Source organism: Xenopus laevis, chromosome 6L (assembly GCF_017654675.1).
Source record: "Xenopus laevis strain J_2021 chromosome 6L, Xenopus_laevis_v10.1, whole genome shotgun sequence".
In the NCBI taxonomy this organism is placed as follows: domain Eukaryota; kingdom Metazoa; phylum Chordata; class Amphibia; order Anura; family Pipidae; genus Xenopus; species Xenopus laevis.
The window spans coordinates 29,601,501-29,628,466 of NC_054381.1; the positions used below are offsets into that span (position 1 = coordinate 29,601,501).

General features: G+C 37.9%; 1 protein-coding gene across 4 annotated transcripts in view; it reads right to left on the reverse strand.

Annotated features, from left to right (window-relative positions):
• Positions 1–26,966, reverse strand: part of mindy3.L (MINDY lysine 48 deubiquitinase 3 A L homeolog) — a 67,161-nt gene that overhangs the window by 39,508 nt on the left and 687 nt on the right. For 2 of the 4 annotated variants that reach the window (XM_041565878.1, XM_041565880.1), the window contains exons 2-11: positions 22,486–22,698; positions 20,826–20,905; positions 19,559–19,619; positions 17,764–17,916; positions 14,542–14,593; positions 12,059–12,173; positions 9,459–9,532; positions 7,743–7,822; positions 4,798–4,868; positions 1,795–1,875 (exon numbers count right to left, since the gene is read on the reverse strand). In XM_041565878.1, coding sequence (XP_041421812.1) covers positions 1,795–1,875; positions 4,798–4,868; positions 7,743–7,822; positions 9,459–9,532; positions 12,059–12,173; positions 14,542–14,593; positions 17,764–17,916; positions 19,559–19,619; positions 20,826–20,905; positions 22,486–22,579 — 861 coding nt within the window. In that variant the 5' untranslated portion in view covers positions 22,580–22,698. Of the gene's footprint in view, positions 1–1,794; positions 1,876–4,797; positions 4,869–7,742; positions 7,823–9,458; positions 9,533–12,058; positions 12,174–14,541; positions 14,594–17,763; positions 17,917–19,558; positions 19,620–20,825; positions 20,906–22,485; positions 22,699–25,514; positions 25,605–26,966 lie in introns of all 4 variants that reach the window. The other 2 variants (XM_041565879.1, XM_018266809.2) reach the window with 2 other exon arrangements.

The following is a 26,966-nucleotide window of genomic DNA, read 5'->3' on the forward strand; positions in this document are numbered from 1 at the left end:
ATGTTCATTTTGTGACCTCAAGAGGAGACTATCTTCATGTGTATGGTTTCATGTATATATAACAAAACCATACAAGTGCCATTTACATTAGAACAAACCATTTTAGCAGTGTTTCCCATGAACCTTATGAGAATTTTTTAAACTACATCTCCCAGCAGCCCATGGCCTCCAAAGGAATGCAAGAAGTTACAGCTAAGCTTCTGCTGCCAGGCAGTTGGGCGGATATCAGTATCAAAATAAGGAAACCATGGAAGATAAATCTATAGATATCTAGAAAATGCAAAGCCAATAAAGAAGGCTGTGTTCCCTAATGAAACATGAGAGTAAAAAAGGTTGAAACAACAAACTGCCTGATATAAAAACCTAGTTGGAGGCAGCTCTTCTTAACAAGCCCAAAGAGTGCTGATCCTCCCACAGAAGCACAGAGATGGAAAGGCAAAAGTTAGATTTCCAGCAGCAATTTGTCTTGTGGAGTCCACATCTGTATTGTGTCCAATTATAGTTCCCAGAGCTCTAGTAAACTACACAGGAGTGATTACATGGTTCAGAACAAGCAAAACTTATGGCAGGATTATGAGGTGAAGGGGGCATGACGGCCTATTATCATCCAGTGCCATCAAAGACCAAACAAAACAGCAGGAAGAACATTGGGATATCCTAATAGTTTGTTAGAGGAACACCACTGGTAATATATGGCATGCTCCCATTGGATCAACATACACAATTGCTATATATTCTTCCATGCTGATACTACATGTGGCATTCTCATACAGCCTGCTAGGAGCAGAGTACCTCTGTGGAATGACAATAAAAACAGGTAACTGTATATTAGGGGTTTCTGTGTTATGTGGGCCTCTTTATCAAATTTTGGTTTGGAACCTGGAGTTCCCTTTTAGGTGATAAAAATGTAATGCAGTGTTGCCCTGCACTGGTAAAACTGATGTGTTTGCTTCAAAAACACTACTAAAATTCATATAAACAAGCTGCTGTGTAGCAATGGTGGAAATTGAAAAAAGGCTATATGGCACAGGTTAAATAGTGGATAACAGATAACACCATTATGTTCTACAGAGCTTTTCTGCTGTGTAACCTGAGCCTTTTCTCCTTTGAATGGCTGCCCCCATTGCTACACAGCAGCTTATTTATATAAACATTAGTAGTGTTTCTGAATCAAACACATCAGAGCATTTTGGATAATAGGTACCCATACCTGTAGTACAGACTAACAAATAACCAATTTTTTGGGTACCAATGACATCATTTGGTGGGTGAATTGGCAGGCATGTCCTTTGATCAGCACAGATGCCCAAAGTGCTTGACTCACAATACATTCCCTATAAGATTGGCCTTATTGTAAATATTGCCCTATGTGAAATACTGCAGTGGGTGTCCCTAAACAGCCAAAGGCAGTTTACAAAGTCTAAAAAGTATAGTTCTCCTTGACTTACTGTCTGTTTGGAACAGGCTACAATACCCTGCCTATCAGCGCCTGGTATTAAAAAAAAAATACATTTTGAAATCAATTTTGTGCATGAAGTGTTTAGGGTAATTGCCAGTCAATGCCCCTCACCTCCTATATTTGCATCTTGTCTGGTGAATGTGTTTTCCCATGTCCAGCACTCTAAAAATCCCACAGAGATATACAGTAAATGTCCTTGCTATAAGTGCAATGGATTACTGTATATGACCCAGATAACTTCAACATTCATTACAATGATAAGAATACTTTTGGAATACTTCCGAAAAAAAAGTTAGGTGCCCTGCATCACTTAAATTCTGAAAAAAAGTTGTTACCTTGGCAAAAAACACTGTGAGGTGAGTTTCACTTCCAATTACCCAGATAAGAAACTTTGGTGATTTCAAGTAGGAGCCGACCTGGGAAAAGAAAAAGAAATAGCAAAACTTGAATGGCAATCGATCATTGAATCCATAGCATAATATGTAGTGTATTTCTTTCCTGGCCAGGCAATTGCCCTCTGTGCTTTGCACGATGAAGCTATGCTTACATACACTGTGTTGGCTTTTATCAGTACAGGTATGGGACCTGTTATCCAGAATGCTCGGGATGTTTGGGAACTGGGGTTTTCCAGATAACTGATCTTTCCTTAATTTGGATCTTTGTACCTTAAGTCTACTAGAAAATGATGTAAACATTAAGGGAGTTATTTACTAAACTCCGAATGCCAAAAACCCCAAAAATTTGTGATTAGTATAAAATCCGAATTTTTTGTGAAAAAAAAAATCACGAATTTTTCGGAATTTATTATACCCAAAGGATGGAAAAAGTCAGAATCCGAAAATCCGGCGTCTCAGACCTGCCGAGGTTGCATATAAGTCAATGGGAGAACTCAAAAAGATTTTTTTTAGATCTTTGCTGTGTTGTGTGCAATAATCTGAAGTTTTCGGGTGAAAATTCGGAAAAATTTGTGAAATTCAGAGTTTTTGGGAGAAAATTCATAAAAATTCATAAAATTCATATTTTTTGGGAAAGTGCATTAATAAATAAGCTGAAAAACCAGTGCAGATTTTTTTATTTTTTTTTTCAGAAAATATTGAGATAAATTTGGACTTTGATAAATAACCCCCTTAATAAACCCTATAGGCTGGCTTTGCTTCCAATAAGGATTAATTATATCTTAGTTTGGATCAAGTACAAGCTACTGTTTTATTATTACAGAGAAAAGGGAAATCATGTTTAAACATTTGGATTATTTGGATAAAATGGAGTCTATGGGAGATGGCCATTCCGTAAATTGGAGCTTCTGGATAACAGGTTTCCGGATAACAGATCCCATACCTGTATACATACATCAGTATACAGTGAATCTTTTTACCAGGATGAGAGCTATATACTTTTAGCTAAGGCTATCCAAGGGGTTAGCCAAACTAGATGGTTCAAGGTGGCCATAGACGCAAAGATCCGCTCGTTTGGCGACATCGCCAAACGAGCCGATCTTTCCCCGATATGCCACTAACGGGCATGGCTATATCGGGGGTAATCTGAATGATCGGATTACTATGAGAGCGCACTGGGCTCCGGCGGGACAGTTGGGACAAAATCAAACCTGTCCGATCGACCAAACGACCGATCTCCGCCGGACGAAAAATGTCGGGACTCTCCGCACATGGTCCGAAAATCGTATGAATCCTCGATTCGTACGATAGGATCTTTGCATCTATGGCCACCTTCAGTTAGCAAATGCTGGCTTATACTAAGCTTGTGAAGTAAAACTAAGCCCACCAAAGTATCAACATGTTCCTGCCAGCTCTATTTGAATGTTAGCCTATTTTTAACTTATATCTGCATCTTTGTATATAACAAGAACAATGCACACAAGACTATAACAATGGAGTGGCATTAAGCAAAGTGAGTCTGGAACCGCAGATTGTGAAACATAATACTGGGCGAGTTTATCTGAAGGAGTTTGAACAAATCAAGCAAGAGCAAAGATTGGGATGGATAGGTGATTAAATAAAAGTGTATGCTTAGTGTAAAAAAAAAATAATAAAAAAGCAAAACCGAAATAGAATTTTTGCGACAGCACATTTTTAAAACCGAGTAAACAATGTAATATTAATCCACCCAAGTAGTAAAAGCATCTTTTGCTGTCTGACATCACATTTTGGTTGTAAAACTGAAATACTAAGTCAATTAGCATGTGCTGGCACACACTGTCCTGTCATTGTGCATAAAGAATTTGGCCAGAAACCAAATGTGTATATTTCTGGTACGGGTATGGGATCCATTATCCATAAACCCATTATCCAGAAAGCTTCAAATTACAGGATGGCTGTCTCCCATAGACTCCATTTTATCCAAATAATTACATTTTTTTTAATGATTTCCTTTTTCTCTGTAATAATGAAACATTGCTTTGTACTTGATCCAAACTAAGATATATTTAATTTTCATCGGAAGCAAAACCAGCCTATTGGGTTTATTTAACGTTTGATTACAGAAAGATCCCTTCTCCAGAAAACCCCAGGTCCCCAGCATTCTGGATAAGAGGCCCCATACCTGTATACCTCCAAATGCAGGTATGAGACTTATTATCCAGAATGCTCAGGGCCTGGATAAAAAGTCTTTCTGTAATTTGGATCTCCATACCGTAAGTCTAAAAAAAAGTAATTTAAAGATTAAATCAACCCAACAGGATTGTTTCGCCTCAATAAGGGTTAATTGTATCTTGTGTTGTTATATAACAGAGAAAAAGGAATTACTTTACAAATACAATACTTTACAAATGTGAATTATTTGATTATAATGGAGTCTATAGGAGATGGCCTACACATAACAGAGCTTTGTGGGAAACAGGTTTTTGGATAAAGGATCCCATACCTGTACTGTAAATAGTTTGTGTGATTTAATTCTACATATAATGCTACTTTAATTGTATTAAATACAAGTCCTGTTACAACAGCACTGCTTTCGTCTACTGAAAAATAACATTTGGCAAGCACACTAACTATACTACTCTGGCATATTAGAAGAAACTAAGTAGATTGATACAAGGCCATGCTTGGTAACAGAGGAATAAAACAAACCACAAAAGCATTGAAACCATCACACAAAAATCCCATTCTCTGAGAGCTGCATCCTGTATGGCACACAGGAGACCAGGAACGCTGGCGGAAGCTATTGTGTCATGCTCAATCCCAGTCTAGTATTTGGTAGCAACAAACCATTTATTATAGATCATTTAATACTTTGGTAAGAGGAATACTTTTCAGAAGGCCGGTTTTAATTCATGGAAGTGAAAAAAAAAAAAAAAAAAAAGAGCTTAGCAGAAAGGTTACCTTACAAAACCGAAATGACTCAATTAATGTCAGGAAGCCCACATCTGCTTGGCTGTGAATACCAAGTAGTTCTGATAAAAAAAAGACAAAATTAATGTAAATAACAATAAAACTAGCAAATATACTGGTATATATATATATTTGTACAGGTACTGTATGTGATTTGTTATCCAGAAACCATTATCCAGAAAGCGTCAAATTATGGAAAAGCCATTTCCCATAGACTTAATTTTATCCAAATAATCCAAATTTTTAAAAATTATTTCCTTTTTCTTTGTCATAATAAAACAGTATATTGTACATGATCTCAACTAAGATCTAATCAATCCTTATTGGAAGCAAAACCACCTACTGGGTTTATCTAATGTTTACATGATTTTCTAGTAGACTTAAAACCCTACCCCCCTACCCTACATAGACCTTCCTCTCTCTTCCCCCCAGCCTAAGTGTTACCCCGGGCAAATGCCCCTAACGCTTTACTTACCCCTCGGTGCAGATTCAGGGCATCAGAGTTCATGGGCGCTATCATCTTCTCTTCGGAATGAGCCTGGCGTGGTGGCGCATGAGCAGTTGGAGATATTTTTCTTGTCTCGACAACTGCACAAGCGCTGAAACTCACGAAAATTGCAGATCGCCGCCCTGATTCTGAAGATTACCAAAGCGGCTGAAGATGGTGTCTGTGAACTCCGATGCCTGAATCTGCACCGATGGGTAAGTAAAATGTTAGGGGCATTTGCCCGGGGTAACACTTAGGCTGTGGGGAGGAGGGTCTATGTAGAGTAGGGGGGTATTGGTTTTTTTAATGTTAGGGTTGAATTCTCCTTTAAGGACAAGTCCTGTACCTGAATTAATTTTGTGACAATTCTTTTTAAAAAACTCGAATTTGAATAATTACCTAGTTGAATTTTACCGTTTTGGCCATAGAATTTGAATTTTCAATTCGAGCCTCGATAAATCTGACACTAAGTCTTCTAAAGCAAAAACTAGGCAAATGTGTTTGATGCAACATAACATAAAGTCAAAGAATATGTCTCTTTAACCCATTTTGTTACAGAGGTTGCTTTGGAAACACTGTTTAGAAATGTTTAATCTGCATGTTTGATAAATGAGGTGCTGGTTGGCTGACTTCACTTGGGAAAAAGTTCACTAAACATTGATCTAGCAGAATTAGACCTGCCAAAGCGGACATTACTTGCAAACAGGACAAGCGCTTTCCTAAACATTATGTTTACAAGAAACAATTCGTACACAAAAAAGAAGGCAGCCAATCAACCAGTAGGTTTGCTTCTAAATAAGGTGGAAAGTCCTGGGAAGATTTTAGTAGTATCCAGAACAGAAGTGAGGAAATGTTTATAAGAGCCTCGCAGAGGGAGTAGAGAAATACGCAGATGGGACGCAGCCACAGAGAAACCAAAGAGGAAGAATGTTAATGACAGAAATGGACAACAATAAATCACTCGACAAGAACTGCAGTATTTATGTAGTCCTTAAAGAGCCACTAACCGATTTCCTTTGACTTCCCATTGTATATGACTAATTATAAGACATGAAGGAACAACTACAGTACATGCCTGGTGCTGCGGTCACCACTTCAGCCTTACACAGTGCTGGGGTTTTAGATTTGTGATTTGCAGTCAAATTGAACTGCTCTGACTGGTGATCAGTCAAACAGAGCATTTTAAAGGCCTTTGTGTGTAATTCCACTTTTTGGGATTCGGCTGAATCCCCGAATACTTTGTTAAAGATTCGGCCGAATTCCAAACCAAATCCTAATTTGCATAAGCAAATTAGGGGCGGGAAAGGAAAAAGTGGAAAACATTTACTTCCTTGTTTTGTTACAAAAAGTCACTTGATTTTCCTCCCCGCCCCTAATTTACATATGCAAATTAGAATTTTGATTGGCCAGGCACAAGGATTCGGCCAAATCTGAATCCTGCTGAAAAGGTCGAACCCTGACCAAATCCTGCATCTGGTGCATCCCTAGTGTACTTATACGGTACATTTAAATGGAATCTGTACAAATAACATATAAAACTCTACATAAATAGTATTTAGTTACTTAAGACCAAACAGATAATTTGTAGGTACCACCGACACCTTGCTGTTGCTTATGGTTGACCAAATGACCAACCTGGTTCCAAAGTTAAATTTTAATGTTTGCGTGTATGGGTCATAGGGAAAGTGATCAGAATGTTCATTGTTCATTATGACTTTTTAATTATTTCGAGATAGTATCATGTCTTACACAGAGATTCCTAGAGCACTAAAAAAGTGGTCAATTTAATTCAAATTTGGCTTTGAGGCTGGGTTATACCCATTCCCTGCTTGAGTACTACCTGGTGAGGTCAGCCCATCATTTAACCCTAGTAAAAGAGAGACAAATTATTTTGATTTTGCCATATCTCCTAACAAGGCACTTCGGTCTGGCCAGCTTGGCATCAAAGTTGGTAACACTGCTGCCTTGCAGCTCTGGGGTCTAGCTTTAACAGCAAGGAGTTTATATTTGCTTTCCATAAATGTGTTGGTTTCCTCTTGGCACTTTGGACTACACCAAAAGCAACTTTATTACATTCAAATGAAGGAAGTCACAGTTCAATAATGTGATATGTATTTAGTTCACCTATAGCAAATATTCAGAGCCAATCTCTGATCGCATACTTAAAAGACAACCACTCTTAATCAGACAGGTGTAATATCTTAAAAAAAATGGAATGGTCTCCCCTATCTTGAATGATAAAGAAACTTAAAGGGATAAACTGCCGCTGGAATGGTCGCTTACATAATCTGGTACTTTGGAAATGAGGCGAAAGCTAAATATCACAGGACACTTTCTCCACCTGCTGGCCCATTATTGGAGTTACACACCCCATTCATAATGGCACAGCTATATACTACATATAAAAGAAGCATTTTATCAGAGCAAAGCAAAGAAAATGATTACTTACTCATCCCTGAGCACTCCCGATCCCCATCCCAAACGTTGGAAACAGCGTGTCCAGTTAGGAGGAGGTTGATTAAACTTTGGCTGAAAAGAAAAAAAATGGTCAAACAGTCATTATCAGTATGGGCATAAGGATCCATTATTCAGAATGCTTGGGACCAGGTCTGGACTGAGAATTAAAATTGGCCCTTTCATTTCAGGTACACAGAGGCCCAATCTGCCAACACAGAGGCCCAAACAGCTCCCATCAGCCCACTAAATTGCGACTTTCTATGGCACCTTATAGCAGCCCCTCTGGCATTTGCCAGAACTCACAGATTGCCAGTCCGGGCCTGCTTGGGACTGGAGGTTTTCCAGATAAGGGATCTTTCTGTAATTTAAATCAATGTACTGTAAGTCTACAAAAAACATTAAAAAAAACCCCAAAAGGATTGTTTTGACACCAATATGGATTCATGCAGCTTAGTTTCCATCACGTACATGGTACTGTTTTTATTATTAGAGAGAAAAGGAAATACTTTTTACAAGTTTGAATTATCTGGATAAAATGGAGTCTATTGGAAATGGCCCATGGAGCTTTCTGAATAATAAATCTGATACTGCTAAAAAAAAAAGTTTTGCATGACTGTAAAGCTGGCCATAGACGCAAAGATCCGATCGTACGAATCAACGTACGATCGGACTTTCCCATCTCCCGACCCTCCACTAACCATTCAGATCAAAGTCCTTACCATTCCGATCAAATAAGAACAGATCACCCAATGTTCTGCCCCTGACAGCAATCGTACGATACTTATGTCTGACAACACTAGTGACAGTTTCCCTCTGAAAATCGTACGATTGGCAATACACGCAGAGATATTATCAGGCAGGCGACAGAAATTTTCTAACCTGTCCGATCGACCAAACGACCGATCTCCGACGGACGAAAAATGTCGGGACTCTCCACACACCGTCCGAAAATCGTACGAATCCACGATTCGTACGATCGGATCTTTGCGTCTATGGCCAGCTTAAGACCTGTGATTGCGGTCTCTTCATGAAAGTATTGTTTGAGCCGATTGTGGCTTGCACCCAGGCAATTTGGATGTTTTAGATGTGAGTGCTGATATTACACAATATATATATATATATATATATATATATATATATATATATGTATGTGTGTATGTGTATATATATATATATATATATATATATATATATATATATATATATATATATATATCTCTATCTCAATTGTTCTTATTTAGCCTTTACATAGTGCACACAAATTTACAATGTACTGATTCGTATTCATTAGAATTATTTGCTTAAAAAAAAAAAAAAAAAAAAAAAAAAGGACTCTGTGGATGATGGCCTTCCTGTAATTCTGGATAGGGCATCCCATACTAGTAAAACCTTTGTATTTATACAAGGAAACAGTGCTATATTAAGCAGTGAAATGGTTCTAGCCACTATTGTGCTTTAATATTGTTACTTACATCTCTCTCGTATATCAATTTATCTTTATGTTTTGATCAAGGGAGAAAAAAAACACACATCACTATTTGTGATGCTATTTTATAACTCTTGTCATGCAGAGACATGAAGCAAAAATATTTTATTGTTTGAGAAACAGTCAGCAAAATGTTCACTCTTCATTCTGGCTCACTCACTGTCTCTTAGGAAATGAAATATAATTCTCTGGGTTGAACAGTTTTATAAGCCCCAGATTTACCTGCCATGCCCATACACAGGATCAATCAAAGGCCGTTCTGCATCTTCAATTTCATTTTTGACATTTTCAATTCCCTGTGGAAACAAACCTGGAAGTCAGCGTCTTACAAATAATAATAATGTTTGGCTCTTTACTACATTCCCTACAGTACAGCTCAATCATACTTGCAGGAAAGTTCAGGCATTATGTTAGGTCAATAACATTACTACTTTATTTACACTTAAGATGCAGAATTACATATATTTCCACTGGGAACACTTTCATATTTTTTAAAAGTGATTTGGAACATAGCTTACAATATATACCAGAAATCTGCTATGGAGTTTAATAACATACATGGGACACTGGTAGTCTATCACTGGTTTATAGTGATGGCCTTCTTTGTTACTTGGGGTAAGCTGTCTTCAATTTTGGAAATACTGTTAAACAATATGTGGAATAAAAACAATAACCATGCATGTCATTATACAATGACTTCTTGGGTTTTAAAGCAAAGACATTCTTGATGGAAAGGCTTGCAATTCCTGGTCCTTGTCATAAAATGTAACCCATAGACGCATCACAATCTGTATAAAAGTGTATAAGGCCCATTTATTAAAGTCTGAATTTATCTCAATATTTTCTGAAAACTACTCCGACCAAATCGGCACAGGTTTTTTCTCCTTATTTATCAATACACTTTCCCCCGAAAATTTTCTTTGCGGGAAAAAAAACGGAAAAATCGTGAAAAAACGAATCGTAGAAATTTTTAGTATTTTCCGTCAGGATTTTTGCACGAAAACCCTCAAATTATTGCACGAAACCCAGCGCAGATCAAGATGTCTTTGGGACTTCTCCCATTGACTTCTATGCAACCTCGGTAGGTCTGAGATGCCCGATTTTCGGATTCAGACTTTTTCAGATTTTATAGTAAAAAAAAAACCCACAAATTTTTCAGGTTTTTGGCATTCAGAGTCTAATAAAGAACCTCATAACCTATGTAAAAAAGCCTTGTGTTGGGAATGCAATAATGATATATTTGAACATGGCATACCATAAATGCATTTTGAAGGGCAGCATAGTCCCATGTCCAACATGCAATAAATAGGGTTTGTGCTGAACAGACTTTTTGTCTGTTGTTGTCATTAAAAAAACTACAGGTATAGGATCCATTATCAGGAAACCCGGTATCCAGAAAGCTCCGAAATAACGGAAATGTTGTCTCCCATAGACTCCATTTTAGCAAAATAATACAAATTATTGAAAATGATTTCCTTTTTCTTTGTAATAATATAAGGTTCCTTGTACTTGATCCCAACTAAGATATAATTAATCCATATTGGAGGCAAAACCATCCTATTGGGTTTATTTAATGTTGACATGATTTTCTAGTAGACTTAGGGTATGAAGATCCAAATTACGAAAAGATCCAATCCAGGTCCCGAGCATTCTGGATAACAGGTCCCATACCTGTACTATGGTTTTTGTTACTTGAGCTATTTTTGAATAAAGCAATAGGCAACAAGTATTTATTGCACTCTTTTAAAAGTGCTATTAACTGCTTGGGTATATGTACCCTTATAAAATTCCCCAATAATGCAACACTATAATATGCAGGCATGAATTTCCTTTTCTTAGGTTTGGAAAGTCACTGCTTCAAGCAGGGTCCAGAGTAAAATTGGCCATACAAGGGCTGATGAAAACTGCAGACTTGGCCTCACCAGATTCAGAGTCAGCAACTTAATGGCCTATGTATGGGGCTCTCCTGATGACGTGGCAGAGTGATATCTTGGCAAAAATAAGGCGCATATCTATTGGGAAGGTTGGAAAATTTCATCGGACAAGGACCGCATCTCAACAACGCTACCTAGCCAAACCATTATATCAAGCCAATCTGACTGGAGGCAACCTTGCTAAATAAGCAGATCATTTAGTTACATACTGATCAACCAGCACCTCTGAAGCCTTTCCTTATTATATTAATTTCAGCATTCCCCTTTGTGCTGTATGAACCCATACAAACGCCAAATTAAAGGAACAGTAATACCAAAAAACAAAAGTGTTTTAAAGTAACGGAAATATAATGTAGTGGTGCACTGAATTGGTAAAGCTTTTGTGTTTGCTTCAGAAACACTAATATAGCTTATATTAACAACTGCTGTGTAGACATGGGGGCAGCCATTCAAGCTGTAAAAAGGAGAAAAGGCACACAGCAGATAACAGATAAGCTCTGTAGTGTACAATAGGATTCTACAGAACTTATCTGTCATCAACTGTGTCTCCTGTACTTGAATGGCTACCCCCATGGCTACACAGCAGCTTGTTTATATATACAATAGTAGCCTTTCTGATTCAAAAACACCAGTTTGGCAGGGCAACTGTACATTATATTGTTATTCCTTTAAAACATTTTAATTTTTTGGTCTTACTGTTCAATTCAGAAGCACTAGACAGATTACAGGAACATTCAAGAGTGTCTAAGCCCTACAGCTGCCAGTAGATTTTTAGATTAGTTGTTTTAGGTTACCTAGAGAACTGCAGGTTGAACAGCAGTAAACTAGTTAAAAAATAAAAATAAAGGTTGCCATGTGAACATAAATGACATTAAACATGGAATAAACCTTAGTAAGAATGACAGAGTACAGGAAAAGCAGGACGCCATGCTTATTTCTCCATGTAGAATAGCTTTCCAGAATGGCTTCCTTGAGTTCACTTAAACTGTTAAATCTTCTTTTTCTATGAAGAAATGAAATACACACAATAATGGACATGTCCTATATTTCATATAACCAAAGTTTCAAGACAACAGTTCATGAATGCAAAATGTCACTGCATTAACATGAACAAAATGAAGACAAATAGAATCAACATGCTTAGTGATTTAATAGGGTATGAATGTAACTTCAGCTTCCGGACCAAGCCAAAAAATGTGCTATGGAAAGCCACTAACTTATGTCTGTTTCCCATAACTTTCTCTCTACTTAAAGGGGTTGTTTATCTTTGATTTATCTTTTAGTATGATGTAGATAGTGATATTCTGAGACAATTTGCAACTGGTTTTTGGGTTTTTAGCTTTTAATTCAGCAGCTTTCCAGTTTCCAATTTCAGCAATCCAGTCACTAGGGTCCAAATTACCCTAGCAACCCTGTATTGATTTGAAAAAGAGACTAGAATATGAATACTATAGGGTCTGAATAGAAAGATGAGTAAATAAAACTAGCAATAACAATATATTTGTAGGCTTATAGAGCAACTGTTTTTTTAAATGGGGTCACTGACCCCCTTTTTAAAGCTGAAAAAAGAATAAGGCAAAAACTGGCCTTTATATAACATACTTAAAGTTAACTTAAAAGGTGAACCAACCCTTTTAAAATTGGGAAAATCCATACGGTTTAGATCATATTTTACACAATCCATATATATACTGCACCTCGGTTCACCTGAATTCATATATTGAATGCATAACAAATCATAATTAAACTTTAACCTTCCTGTAAACTCAATAAAGGAAATAAATACAAAGGTAGAAATACACTGACCCACTTGTCCCTCTTTTTGCTCCTTTACTACCTTGCTTTGCTACAGAATCTGTTTTTCCTTAAAACCAATGCTGTTTTTCACCCCTGTATCAATTGTGCTATCGACAACTAATCAGTGAGGGGTGGGGGTCCCCACTGAGAGGTACTTCTAAAGGGCCCCTACTAAAAGGTGACTTGTGCGGAAGGGTGTCACCTTTACATATTAACAGGCAGCGATGGCTGTGCTTTTTTTTTAAAACTTTTCTCAGATGCATTCATTATTAATCATCCCCAGCCGACAGTGTATGGCCCATTTAGAAAAGGAATACATTTTAAAGTCTCTCTTTCTGAAGTGTAAACGGGGTAAAAGTGACAGATGTAATTTACATTATACAGGTATCACCAGATGTGGTCAATGCATCATCTCCATTGATGCATGAATTGCTATTACTTTCCCAGGGACACCAAGGCAGACCCTTCTTGTACAGGACAAACCACTTATGAGAACATTCTTCTATCCCTGCGACTAATGGTGCTAATTTATTAATGCTCTTGGTAAAATCATGCAGACCTCTGGACATAGAACTGTGAGAATTACGCACAGAACTAAGACATTCTAACCTGCAACTGTATTGTTCAATATCTAGGAGTGATTGGTGGTTATGTAACAGTGCAGCTATGGGATCTATTTTCTGGAAATGCATTATCAATAAAGTTCCAAACTGCTACTACCTGACCTGTGAAGTGACATAAACTTTCTTAATCAATCAATTACAAATTCTGTACTGTTTCTGAAATAATCAAGTTTATCTTCACTATCCCTCTATCAGCATCAGTTTCTCCTCATTCTGTCTTCATTCAGGAGTTGGGTGTCAGATGAATGATCCAATATATCTTATAGGGGGGGCTCATTTGCCTAGAAGATGTATTAGAGCTCATTAAAATCACCAGACATCATGTCTCTCTACATGCAGAATTTGTGCGAAAGGCAGTTATTTTGTTAGATTTTGTTTGTACTGGAATCAGTTATTTGAGCGAGCTTTAATTCATCTGCTAGGAAAGGGAGCCCCTCCCCCTATAAGATATATTGGGTCATTCATCTGACACCTAACTCCTGCATGAAGAGAGAATAAAGAGAAACAGATGCTGAGAGAGGAATAGTGAAGATAAACTTGATTATTTCAGAAACAATGCAGAACATTCAATTGATTATATTTAGAAAGTTTCTTATTTCAGTATGAGGAAGCTTATATTAAATTTAATTTCCACGATAGTTCCCCTTTATGACAAAATAAATGGCAATAATTGCTTCAAGGGATGGTAACATCAAAGAATGTTTGATCCATCATAATATACTCTGCTCTGATTGTGTACAACTCATATTTGTTCTATCCATTTAACAAAGCAGATTTAAGATCAAGATGTGTACCACATTTATGGTAATGTATTCATGCAAGTAAATACTTGCTTTGAATAATTTTATGTCACTGGCCCTTTAAAAGCCTAAAACTAAATACACAAACTACTTTAAATTAGACAATAGAATACAAGAGACCACAGTTTAAATGCTTTAATGAGCTACTTACTGAATTAATGCATGAAATCGCTCAAAGCCAAGCTCCTCTGCAGCCAAGGCAGCTACACACAAAATACACTATTAAGCACTACACATGGCAATTATATACTGTACACACAAAATCATACAAACAGCAATGGAACAGAAAAAGGTCACATTTTACCATGTCATACACAAAGTCATATACATTGGCATATCACTTCATACAAGCAATGTTACAAAGCTGGAGGCCTTCAGAAATGGCCATTCCCATATCTTCATAGCTTTTTAAAATCTTTCACGTTTTTTTCTAATAAACAAAGATGAGGCATGAAATGAAAACTACAATTTATTCTTACAATGAAAGCTAATGGATCTGCAATTCAAGTTGGAAATATCACTGGCAAAGCATCTGTAGATATGAATGTTACAACAGATCAGCCAGACTATATCTAAACATTATGCTCTTAAAATTATTACGGTGTATAGAGAAGTTGTAATTTAAAGGAGAAGGAAAGCTACGGAGGCATTTTATTGCCAATAGATTAGCTGCAATAGTGCAAGCTAGAATGCTATATTTATTCTGTAGAATGCTTTACCATACCTGAGTAAAAAGCTCTAGAAACTCTCTGTTTGTTTAGGATAGGAGCTGCAGTATTACTGTTGTGTGACATCACTTCCTGCCTGAGTCTCTCCCTGCTCTGGGCTCAGATTACAGTAGAGAAGGGAGGGGTGGGTGAAGAGGAGCAAACTGAGCATACTCTTGCCCAGGGCAATGAGGTTTAAGCTGAAGGCAGGAAGTCTGATACAGAAGCCCATGTGTACACAATAGAAGGAAAGAAATGCTGTGTTTCTTTTCACAGGGCACTCAGAGCAGCATTACTTTGGGGGTTTACTGGTATATTTAGATGGACCTTTCTGATAAGGCTTACTTAGTTTTAACCTTTCCTTCTCCTTTAACATCTGGAAAACATAGTATCTGACATAGTGCTGTTTAAGTACAAAGAAAAATAGCTGTTTAATGAAGCATTCCAAGGACAAATAAAGCTCTAGAGTGGTTAGTGTTAATATACAGGTAGAGCAGCTGCCTTCCCCATCCAATCTTAGAGTTGGCTTTGTGTAAATACAAGAAAGTGTGACTACCCTTTGTCTCTCATCTAGTGAAAATAATAGAGCAATAGCTGTAGGTGGGAAGTATGTGGCAGAGCTCAATAATGCAAAGGGGATAATAGCTTATGGGATGGGACTACAGGATTGCATAGATAGTGGTAATAAATGGTAGCTACAAACGTAGAGATGGGACTGTGGCTGTGTGACAGAAGGTACAATAGATGAATAATCGATTCTGGGAAGGGACGGTCTCTGTGGGATAGCAGGTATAGTAGGGAGAGATGGTGCCTATAGTAGCAGTGGGGATACCAGTCTCTGGGAAGGGAGTGTGACTGCGGGATAGCAGGTACAGTAGGGAGAGATGGTGCCTATAGTAGCAGTGGGGATAATACTCTGGGAAGGGACTGGGGCTGTGGGTTAGCAGGTATAGTAGGGAGAGATAATGCCTATAGTAGCAGTGCGGATAATAGTCTCTGGGGAAGGACTGTGGCTGTGGAATAGCAGGTATAGTAGTGAGAAATGGTGCCTATAGTAGCAGTGGGATAATAGTCTCTGGGAAGGGACTGGGGCTTTGGGATAGCAAGAATAGTAGGGAGAGATGGTGCCTATAGTAGCAGTGGGGATACCAGTCTCTGGGAAGGGAGTGTGACTGTGGGATAGCAGGTATAGTAGGGAGAGATGGTGCCTATAGTAGCAATGGGGATAATACTCTGGGAAGGGAATGTGGCTGTGGGTTAGCAGGTATAGTAGGGAGAGATAATGCCTATAGTAGCAGTGCGGATAATAGTCTCTGGGGAAGGACTGTGGCTGTGGAATAGCAGGTATAGTAGTGAGAAATGGTGCCTATAGTAGCAGTGGGGATAATAGTCTGGGAAGGGACTGTGGCTGTGGGTTAGCAGGTATAGTAGGGATAGATTGTGGCTATAGTAGCAGTGGGATAATAGTCTCTGGGAAGGGAGTGTGACTGAGGGATAGCAGGAATAGTAGGGAGAGATGGTGCCTATAGTAGCAGTGGAGATAATAGTCTGGGGAAGGGACTGTGGCTGTGGGTTAGCAGGTATAGTAGGGATAGATGGTGCCTATAGTAGCAGTGGGATAATAGTCTGGGAAGGGACTGAGGCTGTGAGACAGCAGGTATAATAGGGATATATTGTGCCTATAGTAGCAGTGGGGATAACAGTCTGGGAAGGGACTGTGGCTGTGGGATAGCAGGTATAGTAGGGATAGATGGTGCCTATAGTAGCAGTGGGGATAACAGTCTCTGGGGGAGGACTGTGGCTGTGGGATAGCAGGTACAGTAGGGAGAGATGGTGCCTATAGTAACAGTGGGATAATAGTCTCTGGGAAGGGAGTGTGACTGTGAGACAGCAGGTATAGTAGGGATATATTGTGCCTATAGTAGCAGTGGGGATAACAGTCTGGGAAGGGACTGTGGCTGTGGGATAGCAGGTATAGTAGGGATAGATGGTGCCTATAGTAGCAGTGGGGATAACAGTCTCTGGGGGAGGACTGTTGCTGTGGGATAGCAGGTACAGTAGGGAGAGATGGTGCCTATAGTAACAGTGGGATAATAGTCTCTGGGAAGGGAGTGTGACTGTGGGATAGCAGGTATAGTAGGGAGAGATGGTGCCTATAGTAACAGTGGATAATAGTCTCTGGGAAGGGAGTGTGACTGTGGGATAGCAGGTATAGTAGGGAGAGATGGTGCCTATAGTAACAGTGGGATAATAGTCTCTGGGAAGGGAGTGTAACTGTGGGATACCAGGTATAGTAGGGAGAGATGGTGCCTATAGCAGCTGTGAACTTGGATGTGAGATAACAGGTACATTAGAGTAAAATGATTTTTTAATTATAGTGTCGCTTAAAAATGTATAAAAATTATCAAAAAGCCATAAAAATTAGGAAAGGATAATTCATCATTAAGTTAAATCACACATGGGGCCCATCATTGGCGTGATCATCTGTGTCTGCCATTAGCAGAATGATTTCCTAAGACTTTTGTGAGATTTTTTTATTTTTACAGAATGAGACAAGCCTAGCAAATTTTTAAATGAATGCACGTGGAGTACTGTAGCCATCCTGTACAATGAGGGGGAAAATGCGTTAGTAAGAAGGTTATTCGTATAAAAACAGAATATCTTACTAGGCTGCTCGTTTTGCTGACTGGATTCCGGCACTGACTTTTGTGTAGCTTTCCCTTTAAGCCAGCTTGCCAAGTAGTACAAATTTGAATTAAAGCTAACCATTTCAAGAATATCACTTAGTGTTTGGCAAAGAATTTCTTTCTGCTCTTCATCTGGGAAAGGGGGAAAAAGATTTTAAATAAATAACAAAGAACAGAAGCATAGACAAAAGCAGTTCTGCTAGCAGTGGAATAAATGACATATGGAAGAGTTAGGAATAAACAATGAAAATTTGGGTGAGGACGACTTATATTTAAAGGGGTGGTTTACCTTTAAGTTAACTTTAAATTTGTTATAGAATGTCCAATTCTAAGCAACAATTGGTCCTCATTATTCATTTATTTATTTATAGTTTTTGAATGATTTGTCTTCTTCTTCTGACTCTTTCAAACTTTTAAATAGGGGTCACCGACCCCATCTAGAAAACAAATGCTCTGTAAGGCTACAAATGTATTGTTATTGCTACTTTTTATTACTCATCTTTCTATTCTCTGCAATTCATATTCCAGTCTCTTATTCCAATCAATGCGTGGTTGCTAGGGTAATTTGGATTCTAGCAACTAGACTGCTTAAATTGAAAACTGGAGAGCTGCTAAATAAAAAGCTTAACTTAAAAACCATATATAATAAAGAATGAAAACCTATTACAAATTGTCTCAGAATATCACTCTCTACATCATACAAGAAGTTAACTCAAATGTAAACAACCCCTTTAATTGAGGAAGGTGTGAGATATACCCTATTGACTACTACTATTATACTTTTTATTGGAACTAGATGCAGTGTTTTAAATGCTTTGTTTATTTTCTGCTTTATTCCTTTAAAAAGATAGGGCATCACTTACTCTGTGCACAGAACTTTATGTATTACAGCTAATGTGCAGAGAAGGAATGACGTGATAAGCGTGTGCCCCCTGCTGGTTTCATGGAAGAGAATTGCAGAACAAAATATACAGTAGAACCCCCAATTTTACGTTTTTCAGGGGACCAGAAATTTTTTTTGGAAAATACAGGAAAATATAAAATCAGGAAAATGTATTATGCATAATATTTAGATGGGACCGCAAAACGACAATGTAAATGAGGGAAAACTTAAAATCAGGAGATGTAAAATTATGGTTTCACTGTATGTGCTTTTGTTTCATGATTTTTCAATTACCTTAATTAAGGAGGGGGGCTAGTGTCCATTTAATGATCTAATTCTTCTAGGGACATTATGATAATAAAGAGAGTTCAAGCATTAGCTTGAGTAAAGAAACACAACACATTGTATTAAGTGGAACTAATGGCTCATTTCAGATGTGACAACTTTAAAAAGAACTGTGATCACTGGTGCATCCCAGGATTAAAAATGCTGCACTGTGTGCATTAATATGTAATTGGAAATGCACTACGTTTACATATGTTTTTGTGCCAAAATTCCCTGTTGCATGAAAACCGGTGGATGGTCAACATATAATGAGCTCAAGCTATTGTATAAATACCCCATTTCTTTAGAAGTCAACATGGAGTAGAAGCTTAATGCTAAATAAAAAACCCTAATAGGTTGTTTGAGCAACAGGAAAGCTCTTAATGTTTCATTAAGGGCATAAGGATGAGAATAATAAGTGTCTGTTTATACTACTAATGCTATGATATGTTACTAATGGTATATCATGCCAAAGAAACATTACTTTGCTAAAAGAAAAACAAAACATTTCTAAAGGCATGGAAATTAAGTCAGCCACTTTGCACCAATTATATGAGATTTTATTACCTTGGCAAGACCTCCAGTTGGAATGCTCAGTGTTAAACAATTGCCTTTTTAGAAGAAAAGCCTACAGAAATAAACACAATCGACAATTAGAAGTAACCGATTAATGAGTACATAAACTGCCACAGGGAAAAATACATACACTAAATATTAAGTGGGCTGGTACATTTAGCTGCAAAGAATAGAAAAATAAATGTAAGATAACCATTTCTTTGTTTCTTTCAAAGCCCTATGAGTGTGGAAAAAAGCACAATCACACAAAAAATATGTTTTTTGCTTAAAGGCTAATGAGTTTCTATTTAACAAAGAAATATATTTATGCCTTAAAGACAAAGTTACTTTTTCTATCAAAATAAGAGCTATGGCATATGGGTTGACGTCCAGCTCATTATGCGGATCTGAAAGCACTACCAACAGCATTTGTCAAGCACCTCTTGCTTGCCTTTATATTCTCTGGCAACAATACAGGGCGAAGTTCGATATTATGGAACCACGCTTGGCCTACTAAAACCTGCAGAAGGCAAACCTATTAAATCGACTGCAATATTTTGTCTCCACCAAATCTCTAGCAGTCCCAACAGAAGATGCGGCAGAGCAAGATGGCGCATGTCAATTGGGCTGCATTACTTTGCTATTTACTGACATGTTCTTCTTTGAGCTAACTTTCATGATATAGAGAGAGATATTCTGAGACAATTTGCAATTGGTTTTCATTTTTTATTATTTGTGGTTTTTGAGCTATTTTGCTTTTTATTCAGCAGCTCTCCAGTTTGCAATTTCTGCAATCTAGTTGCTAGGGTCCAAATTATCCAAGCAACCACGCATTGATTTGAATAGAAGACTAGAATATGAATAGGAAAGGCCTGTTTAGAAAGATGAGTAATAAACAGTAGCAATAACAATACATCTTTAGCCTAACAGAGCATTTGTTTTTAAGATAGTGTCAGTGACCCCCATTTGAGAAGCCTGAAAGAGTCAGAGGAAGAAGGCAAATATTTTAAAAGGAATAAAAAATAAATAATAATAACCAATTGAAATTAAGTTTAGAATTGATCATTCTATTACATACTAAAAGTTAACTTAAAGATGAACAACCCCTTTAAAAAAACAAGCCAGATTTGGAGAGACAAAATCTGTTGGTTCTGACAGAGCGAGGGCTCTAAGGAAACTACATTTTAAGTCAGGCTTTCATTTTTATTTAAAATAACTCTATAGTACAGTCGCCAATGATATAAAAGTAGCGGAGAAAAACATTTGGGGAGCAATTTACCTGTACAGGTGCAAGCACAGCACATGGACCACCTTCAAATTGCTCTAATGCTGTTGGTTCTGAGGCACTGAAGACAAATCCTAATATTGGGATAAAGTTATAATAATAAATAAATAATACATACATAATAATAAATAATACAGTATAAAGTAAAAATAATGAAGTTATTATTAAGTAGTTATTGTTTATGCTAATGCAGTATTTCACGGTACACATCATTTTCACTTATTGAGTGGCAATGTATTTCATGATGTGATTTTTACAGTCAGACCAAAGATTCAAACTCTTTGAACTTCTTGTTCATGGGTCAATTCAAATGCTTTAGGAACACAAGGGATGTTCAGGCCTGTCCAAAGTCAGACTAATCTGCTCAGAATTAAGATGCATAGGAGGTTCTACAGTATAAAACTTCAGAGCAGTAAGGTTAACATACTACTAGTAAGAATTGTATAGGTCAAACTATGTTACATTCTTTCAAATATGGAGAAATTATGGGACCTTGGAAATTCAGCGAGGGTTCCAGAATTTTTTCTATAAATTGAACCTACAGTAAATGGTAATATAATGTACCCCACAATAATCAGATAACATAGGTTTGACAACGTTTCTAACATAAACTAAGGTTTACCATGTGGTTGGAAATGGTAGGAATGAGCAGCCTCTAGCTATGGTAGTCAAAGGAAATCCTATCTCTGTACTATGGAGTCATGCAGGACTGAATGACATCACAGCTAGCATAAACTAATGTCAGACCTAGTGTATTCTCTGTTGGCAATGAGGAACAAGGTGTGCATGCACCCAACCAAAATACTACGTATTGGGCATGCGCTAGAAACTTGGTCTTGAGAGTAGCGTGGTGACTTCTGGGTAGCATTTTTTTAATACTTCAAGAGTTTGGGAAATCGTCGGCTAAGGATCTTTTAAACTTCATCAAAATTACTACACTGACAGCCTGTAATGAGGTATGCCTTTCCCTGCACTCATTATTATATTTAGTCTTTCCTTGTCCTTTAAATGAATTGTTCCGTTAAGGATCAATTGCAAACTCACTGAACAGTTATGTCCCATGTTGCCCCCCTTCAAGTCTCTGACTAACTCAGAGTTAGAGAGCTGCAAAACAGAAAGTAGTGTTCTGTTAGACATCCAGTCACTCCATCCTTTATACATTACATTTTTGGCTAAATAACCATATAAAAAATATTTTTTTATTTTGCACAGCCTATCTTTTTACCCAGTTTTTAGATTTATACTCAACTGTTCATTTCATGATACTCACAAATATATTTTGTCTAACTCTGAGTTAGTCAGAGACTTGAAGGGGGGCAACATGGGACATAACTGTTCAGTGAGTTTGCAAGTGACCCTCAGCATGCAGCTCAGATTCAAAAGCAAACAGTTATCACCCCCTCAAGCCACTGATTGGTTACTGCCTGGTAACCAATCAGTGGAAACCAAGAGAGCTGCAAAGCAGGAAGTATGGCTATTGTGCACATACTGTTAACAAGTCTGTTACAGTAGACAATATATATATATATATATATATATATATATATATATATATATATATATATATATATATATATATTTTGTCTACTGTAACAGACTTGTTAACAGTATGTGCATAGTCCTAACCAAAAATATAATGCTTATAAATCCTCACCTTGGGTCCAACGTTTGAACACAGAGTCCACCAAATCGTTGGCATTTTTCTTACCCCATACCATGTCCACTAGTTCTTTATCACTTTCTGACATGATTAATCGTTGGCTTCCCTTCCCTCCCTGAATAAAGATGTTTTAGACCGATTTCTCCTTTCAACATGAATCATGTAATTATTGCCTGAGGTAGACCAGGGCAGACCAGTAGACCAGGGCTATAGAAAACATCAAGTAGACAAAGATTTATTTTGTAAATAGTTTTTTGCTTAAACATTTTTAATGCAGGGCATTATTGTTATACATATTATCATACATATGTTGCTTACACTTTGTACTGTTTTGTAGTAACTTTCCCTATCACTACACTTACCCCAAATTCCAGGACTATGTTGCCAAAATGAGTTCATTTTTAAAAATGTAAATCCTGGGAAATGTACAGTATACTACTATGTAACAAAGAAGTTCTGCATGCTGTACAATTTAGCTACTTTGAAGGATACCACTAGTTTTCTACCATGGATAGCCATGGATAGGTGTAGGAAGTATTGTGGGAGAAATATTAATAGTTAAAATGCCTATGGTCCCCTATAACATCTGATGAGTTTATATTAATTTATATTGATATCTCTTTCAGGTACATCACTCAGGAATGTTAAAGGGGTTCTGTCATCAGAAAACATGTTTTTTTCAAAACGCATCAGTTAATAGTGCTGCTCCAGCAGACTTCTGCACTGAAATCCATTTCTCAAAAGAGCAAACAGATTTTTTTATATTCAATTTTGAAATCTGACATGGGGCTAGACATTTTGTCAATTTCCCAGCTGCCCCTGGTCATGTGACTTGTGCCTGCACTTTAGGAGAGAAATGCTTTCTGGCAGGCTGCTGTTTTTCCTTCTCAATGTAAATGAATGTGTCTCAGTGAGACATGGGTTTTTACTATTGAGTGTTGTTCTTAGATCTACCAGGCAGCTGTTATCTTGTGTTAGGGAGCTGTTATCTGGTTACCTTCCCATTGTTCTTTTGTTTGACTGCAGGGGGGTTGGAAAGGGAGGGGGGTGAAATCACTCCAACTTGCAGTAAAGCAGTAAAGAGTGATTGAAGTTTATCAGAGCACAAGTCACATGACTTGGGGCAGCTGGGAAATTGACAAAATGTCTAGCCCCATGTCAGATTTCGAAATTGAATATAAAAAAATCTGTTTGCTCTTTTAAGAAATGGATTTCAGTGCAGAATTCTGCTGGAGCACCACTATTAACTGATCCATTTTGAAAAATTTTTTTTTTCCCATGACAGTATCCCTTTAAACTAAAGTACATGAAGAGCCAGGTTTTAGTGATTTGCGGGTCAGGAAATACTCAACCCTCACTCGACCCTAACCAGCAAAACCTTAACCCGCACCTGACCCTAACTTGCAAAATGTTGCCATTGTAGGACCCACACCATGTCTGCGTCTACTCGCTCTGTATACTACTCTGTTTCCAAGGAAAGAAATCTGTGGGAGCAGAGGAGGAGTTTACTTCCCCAGTCTGCCCAGCACCAAACCATAACCCAAAATGGATGGCCACATTTCAAGCTGAACCTGCCTAACAGGGTGCCAACCCTTATAACTACATATAATACACAAAAGCCATGAATATCTTGTAAATTATATCCTTATAAACGGTGAGTTCTGATGTCATCAGTTATAAACGGTGAGTTCTGATGTCATTTCCGTCACATGACTCACTGAAATGTGTGTATTATAATAAATAAAGTACCCCCAGTTGTAAAATATGAGGATATTATAAGTTACCTCGGAGTTCCATGACCTGTATAAAAACACTCGGCCTTCGGCCTCGTGTTTTTATATGGTCATGAAACTCCTCGGTAGCTTATAATATCCTTATATTTTACAAGAGGGGGTACTTTATTCACTATATAACTACCAAGTTTGTTTGTTAGGCTGGGCTCAGGGAGGCATCATGCTGCTAAAGGCTGGAGTACAAATATAGACCATTGCTCCAGCTGAATAGAAAATGCTGCCCCGTGATCTTCATATTGGGGACAAAACTAGGACCTCCTCAGCCAACATCTGGTCAGAGATCATCCAAATATTGAATGGAAGAAAAAAAGTGAAGCTATTATATAGTGAAGCTATTTTCATAAGCAGCAAGCTGTGAATATGGTCCTTTTTCTCCATGAGATAAAAAATTTCCCTTAAGCCAAATGCTAAGATCAGTATAGTTTAGTCTTCCATTTTATTGGCAAAATTGGCAAGAGTCTGCTACTAGCTCTCACCACCAATGTTGAGGGCTCTATTTGTCCAAAATCTTTATCAACCAAGCAAGCTAAAAGAAGCCAGAGGTTGGCTCACCCTCAGGCCCAGACTGGCAATCTGTGATGATGCCATAGATCATGCCAAGATGCCATAGATCATCACTATTTAGAAGGCTGGTGGGAGCTGTTTGGGCATCTCGGTACTTGGAATACCAGAGGATATTTGTGGCTGCTGGAAGATGCCATAGACAGTCACTATTTATTGGACATGTGGGGAGCTGTTTAGGCCTCTGTGTACAGGAAATAGCAGGGACTAGTCTTAATTCCAGTCAGGGCCTGCGTTAGAGAGGATGCTCTTTATCACAGGGTTCAGTTCATCCGTGTTCGCCAGTAAAAATGTTACAGGGCAACCCTTTTGAAATAAAAAATAAAGTGGTATAAAGGTGATCTCTTTACTGACTAACTTAGATAATCATGGTAAGCTTTCATTACATTATAGTTCCTTGTTTAGTAATCAGCTTGAAAAAGGAGCTAAAATGTTCTGAAAGCTTGCTATGATTATCTTAGCCAATAAAGTTATCACCTTTATACCACGTTGTTATATTCTATTTTAAAAGGGTTGCCCTGTAAAATCATAGGGTTCCTATGATTTTATTGGAGCTGTCCAAACTATGGGGCAGATTCACTAAAGGGTAAAGTGGCTAACGCAAGTGATTTTTCACCAGCGTTACCATCCACAGCGAAATCACCAGGTGCCAGTTTTACTGAACATTACCTCAATCGCCAGAGTTGACTTTGCCACCTCAGACCAGGTGAAGTGCTAAAAAGAAGGTCTTCCTCAATCTTCTGTCACTTACATCATATCCTGTGTGCCAAAAATGCATTAGAGTTCCAAAAAACGCTGGCGACTTTTACTTTTTTGAAGCGGAATTGCCTGCAAAAGTCCTGACAAACTTTTTTTGAGTAACCGGTTTTCTCCAGACATTTCATAACATATGGAACATTCATTTTACAGTGGGCTCATGTGTAGGGCATTATATTAACTCTCTTGTCTTTATTAAGATTCCCAGGACATTTGTAAGAAAAAGTGGTAACTTCAAGCATTTGCACCAACATTTATAATGAAGACGTCCATACAACTTACGTCCAACAAATTACCCGCTGTATGCAAATTGACCAAAGCACAAGATCACTAGTGACTTTTTCGCTAGGTACATATTAACTATGAACAGCTCGCACTGCCAAAGTAACGCTAGTGAAAAGTCACCAGCTTTAAGCACCCAGGGGGCAACTTCACATATTAGTGAATTAGTGTAGTGAATTTTCTCCTGGCAAAGTGGTGCGATGCGTGAGAAGCCGTTGCTCCTTTAGTGACTCTGCCCCTATAGCTCTCCCAGTTCTCTTCAATAGCAATGCTGTCCAGATGAGGGAACTGCAGAATTCTTTGATCTATATAATAAGATATATTTACTATCATACATTATAATATGTCATTGTAACTAGTGTACGCGCCAATGGGTCGAGATACTGGGGCGACTGTAGGGTTGCCACCTTTTCCGGAAAAAAATAGCCTTGCTATATATTTATCTTTTTCGCTATTAATAACATTGGAATCAATCATAATTTTTACGACCAAACCGGTAAAATGCAGTCCAAGGTGGCCACCCTAGGCGAGAGCATACCTCCCAACGGTCCCTTTTTCGGAGGGACAGTCCCTCTTTTGACAGCTCAACCCGCAGTCCCTCATTTGTACTGGAAAGTCCCTCTTTTCTCTGCACTGAACAGCCAGAAAAAGTAACAAAGTTTCTCACTTAATTGGCTTTTAGCAGAGAGCCAAGAACAGCTAACAGGTGCAAATAAGATACTTTGTAACAATTTTGAGACACAAAAACACAGTTTAGATAAGGAGAAATATTTTCAAACTTTCATAACCTGCCAAATTTTGTAAAACGAACATGGTAATTAGGGGGTGTGGCCACAGAAAGGGGTGTGGTCAAAAAAATTGCTGCGCTACTTGCCGAAAAAAAAAATTTTGTCCCTCTTTTTACTTCCAAAATGTTGGGAGGTATGGGCGAGAGGCCATTGTATCCTACCCCTAATTCTGTCCCTTGATACAGACACGAGAAACTGATTTTGTCTGAGATAGAACTCTTGCAATTCAGTATAATGAAGGGCCTCTGTCTTTTCTGAAGACTTTTAGCCTTGTGGGTTTGATGGTGGGCCCCAT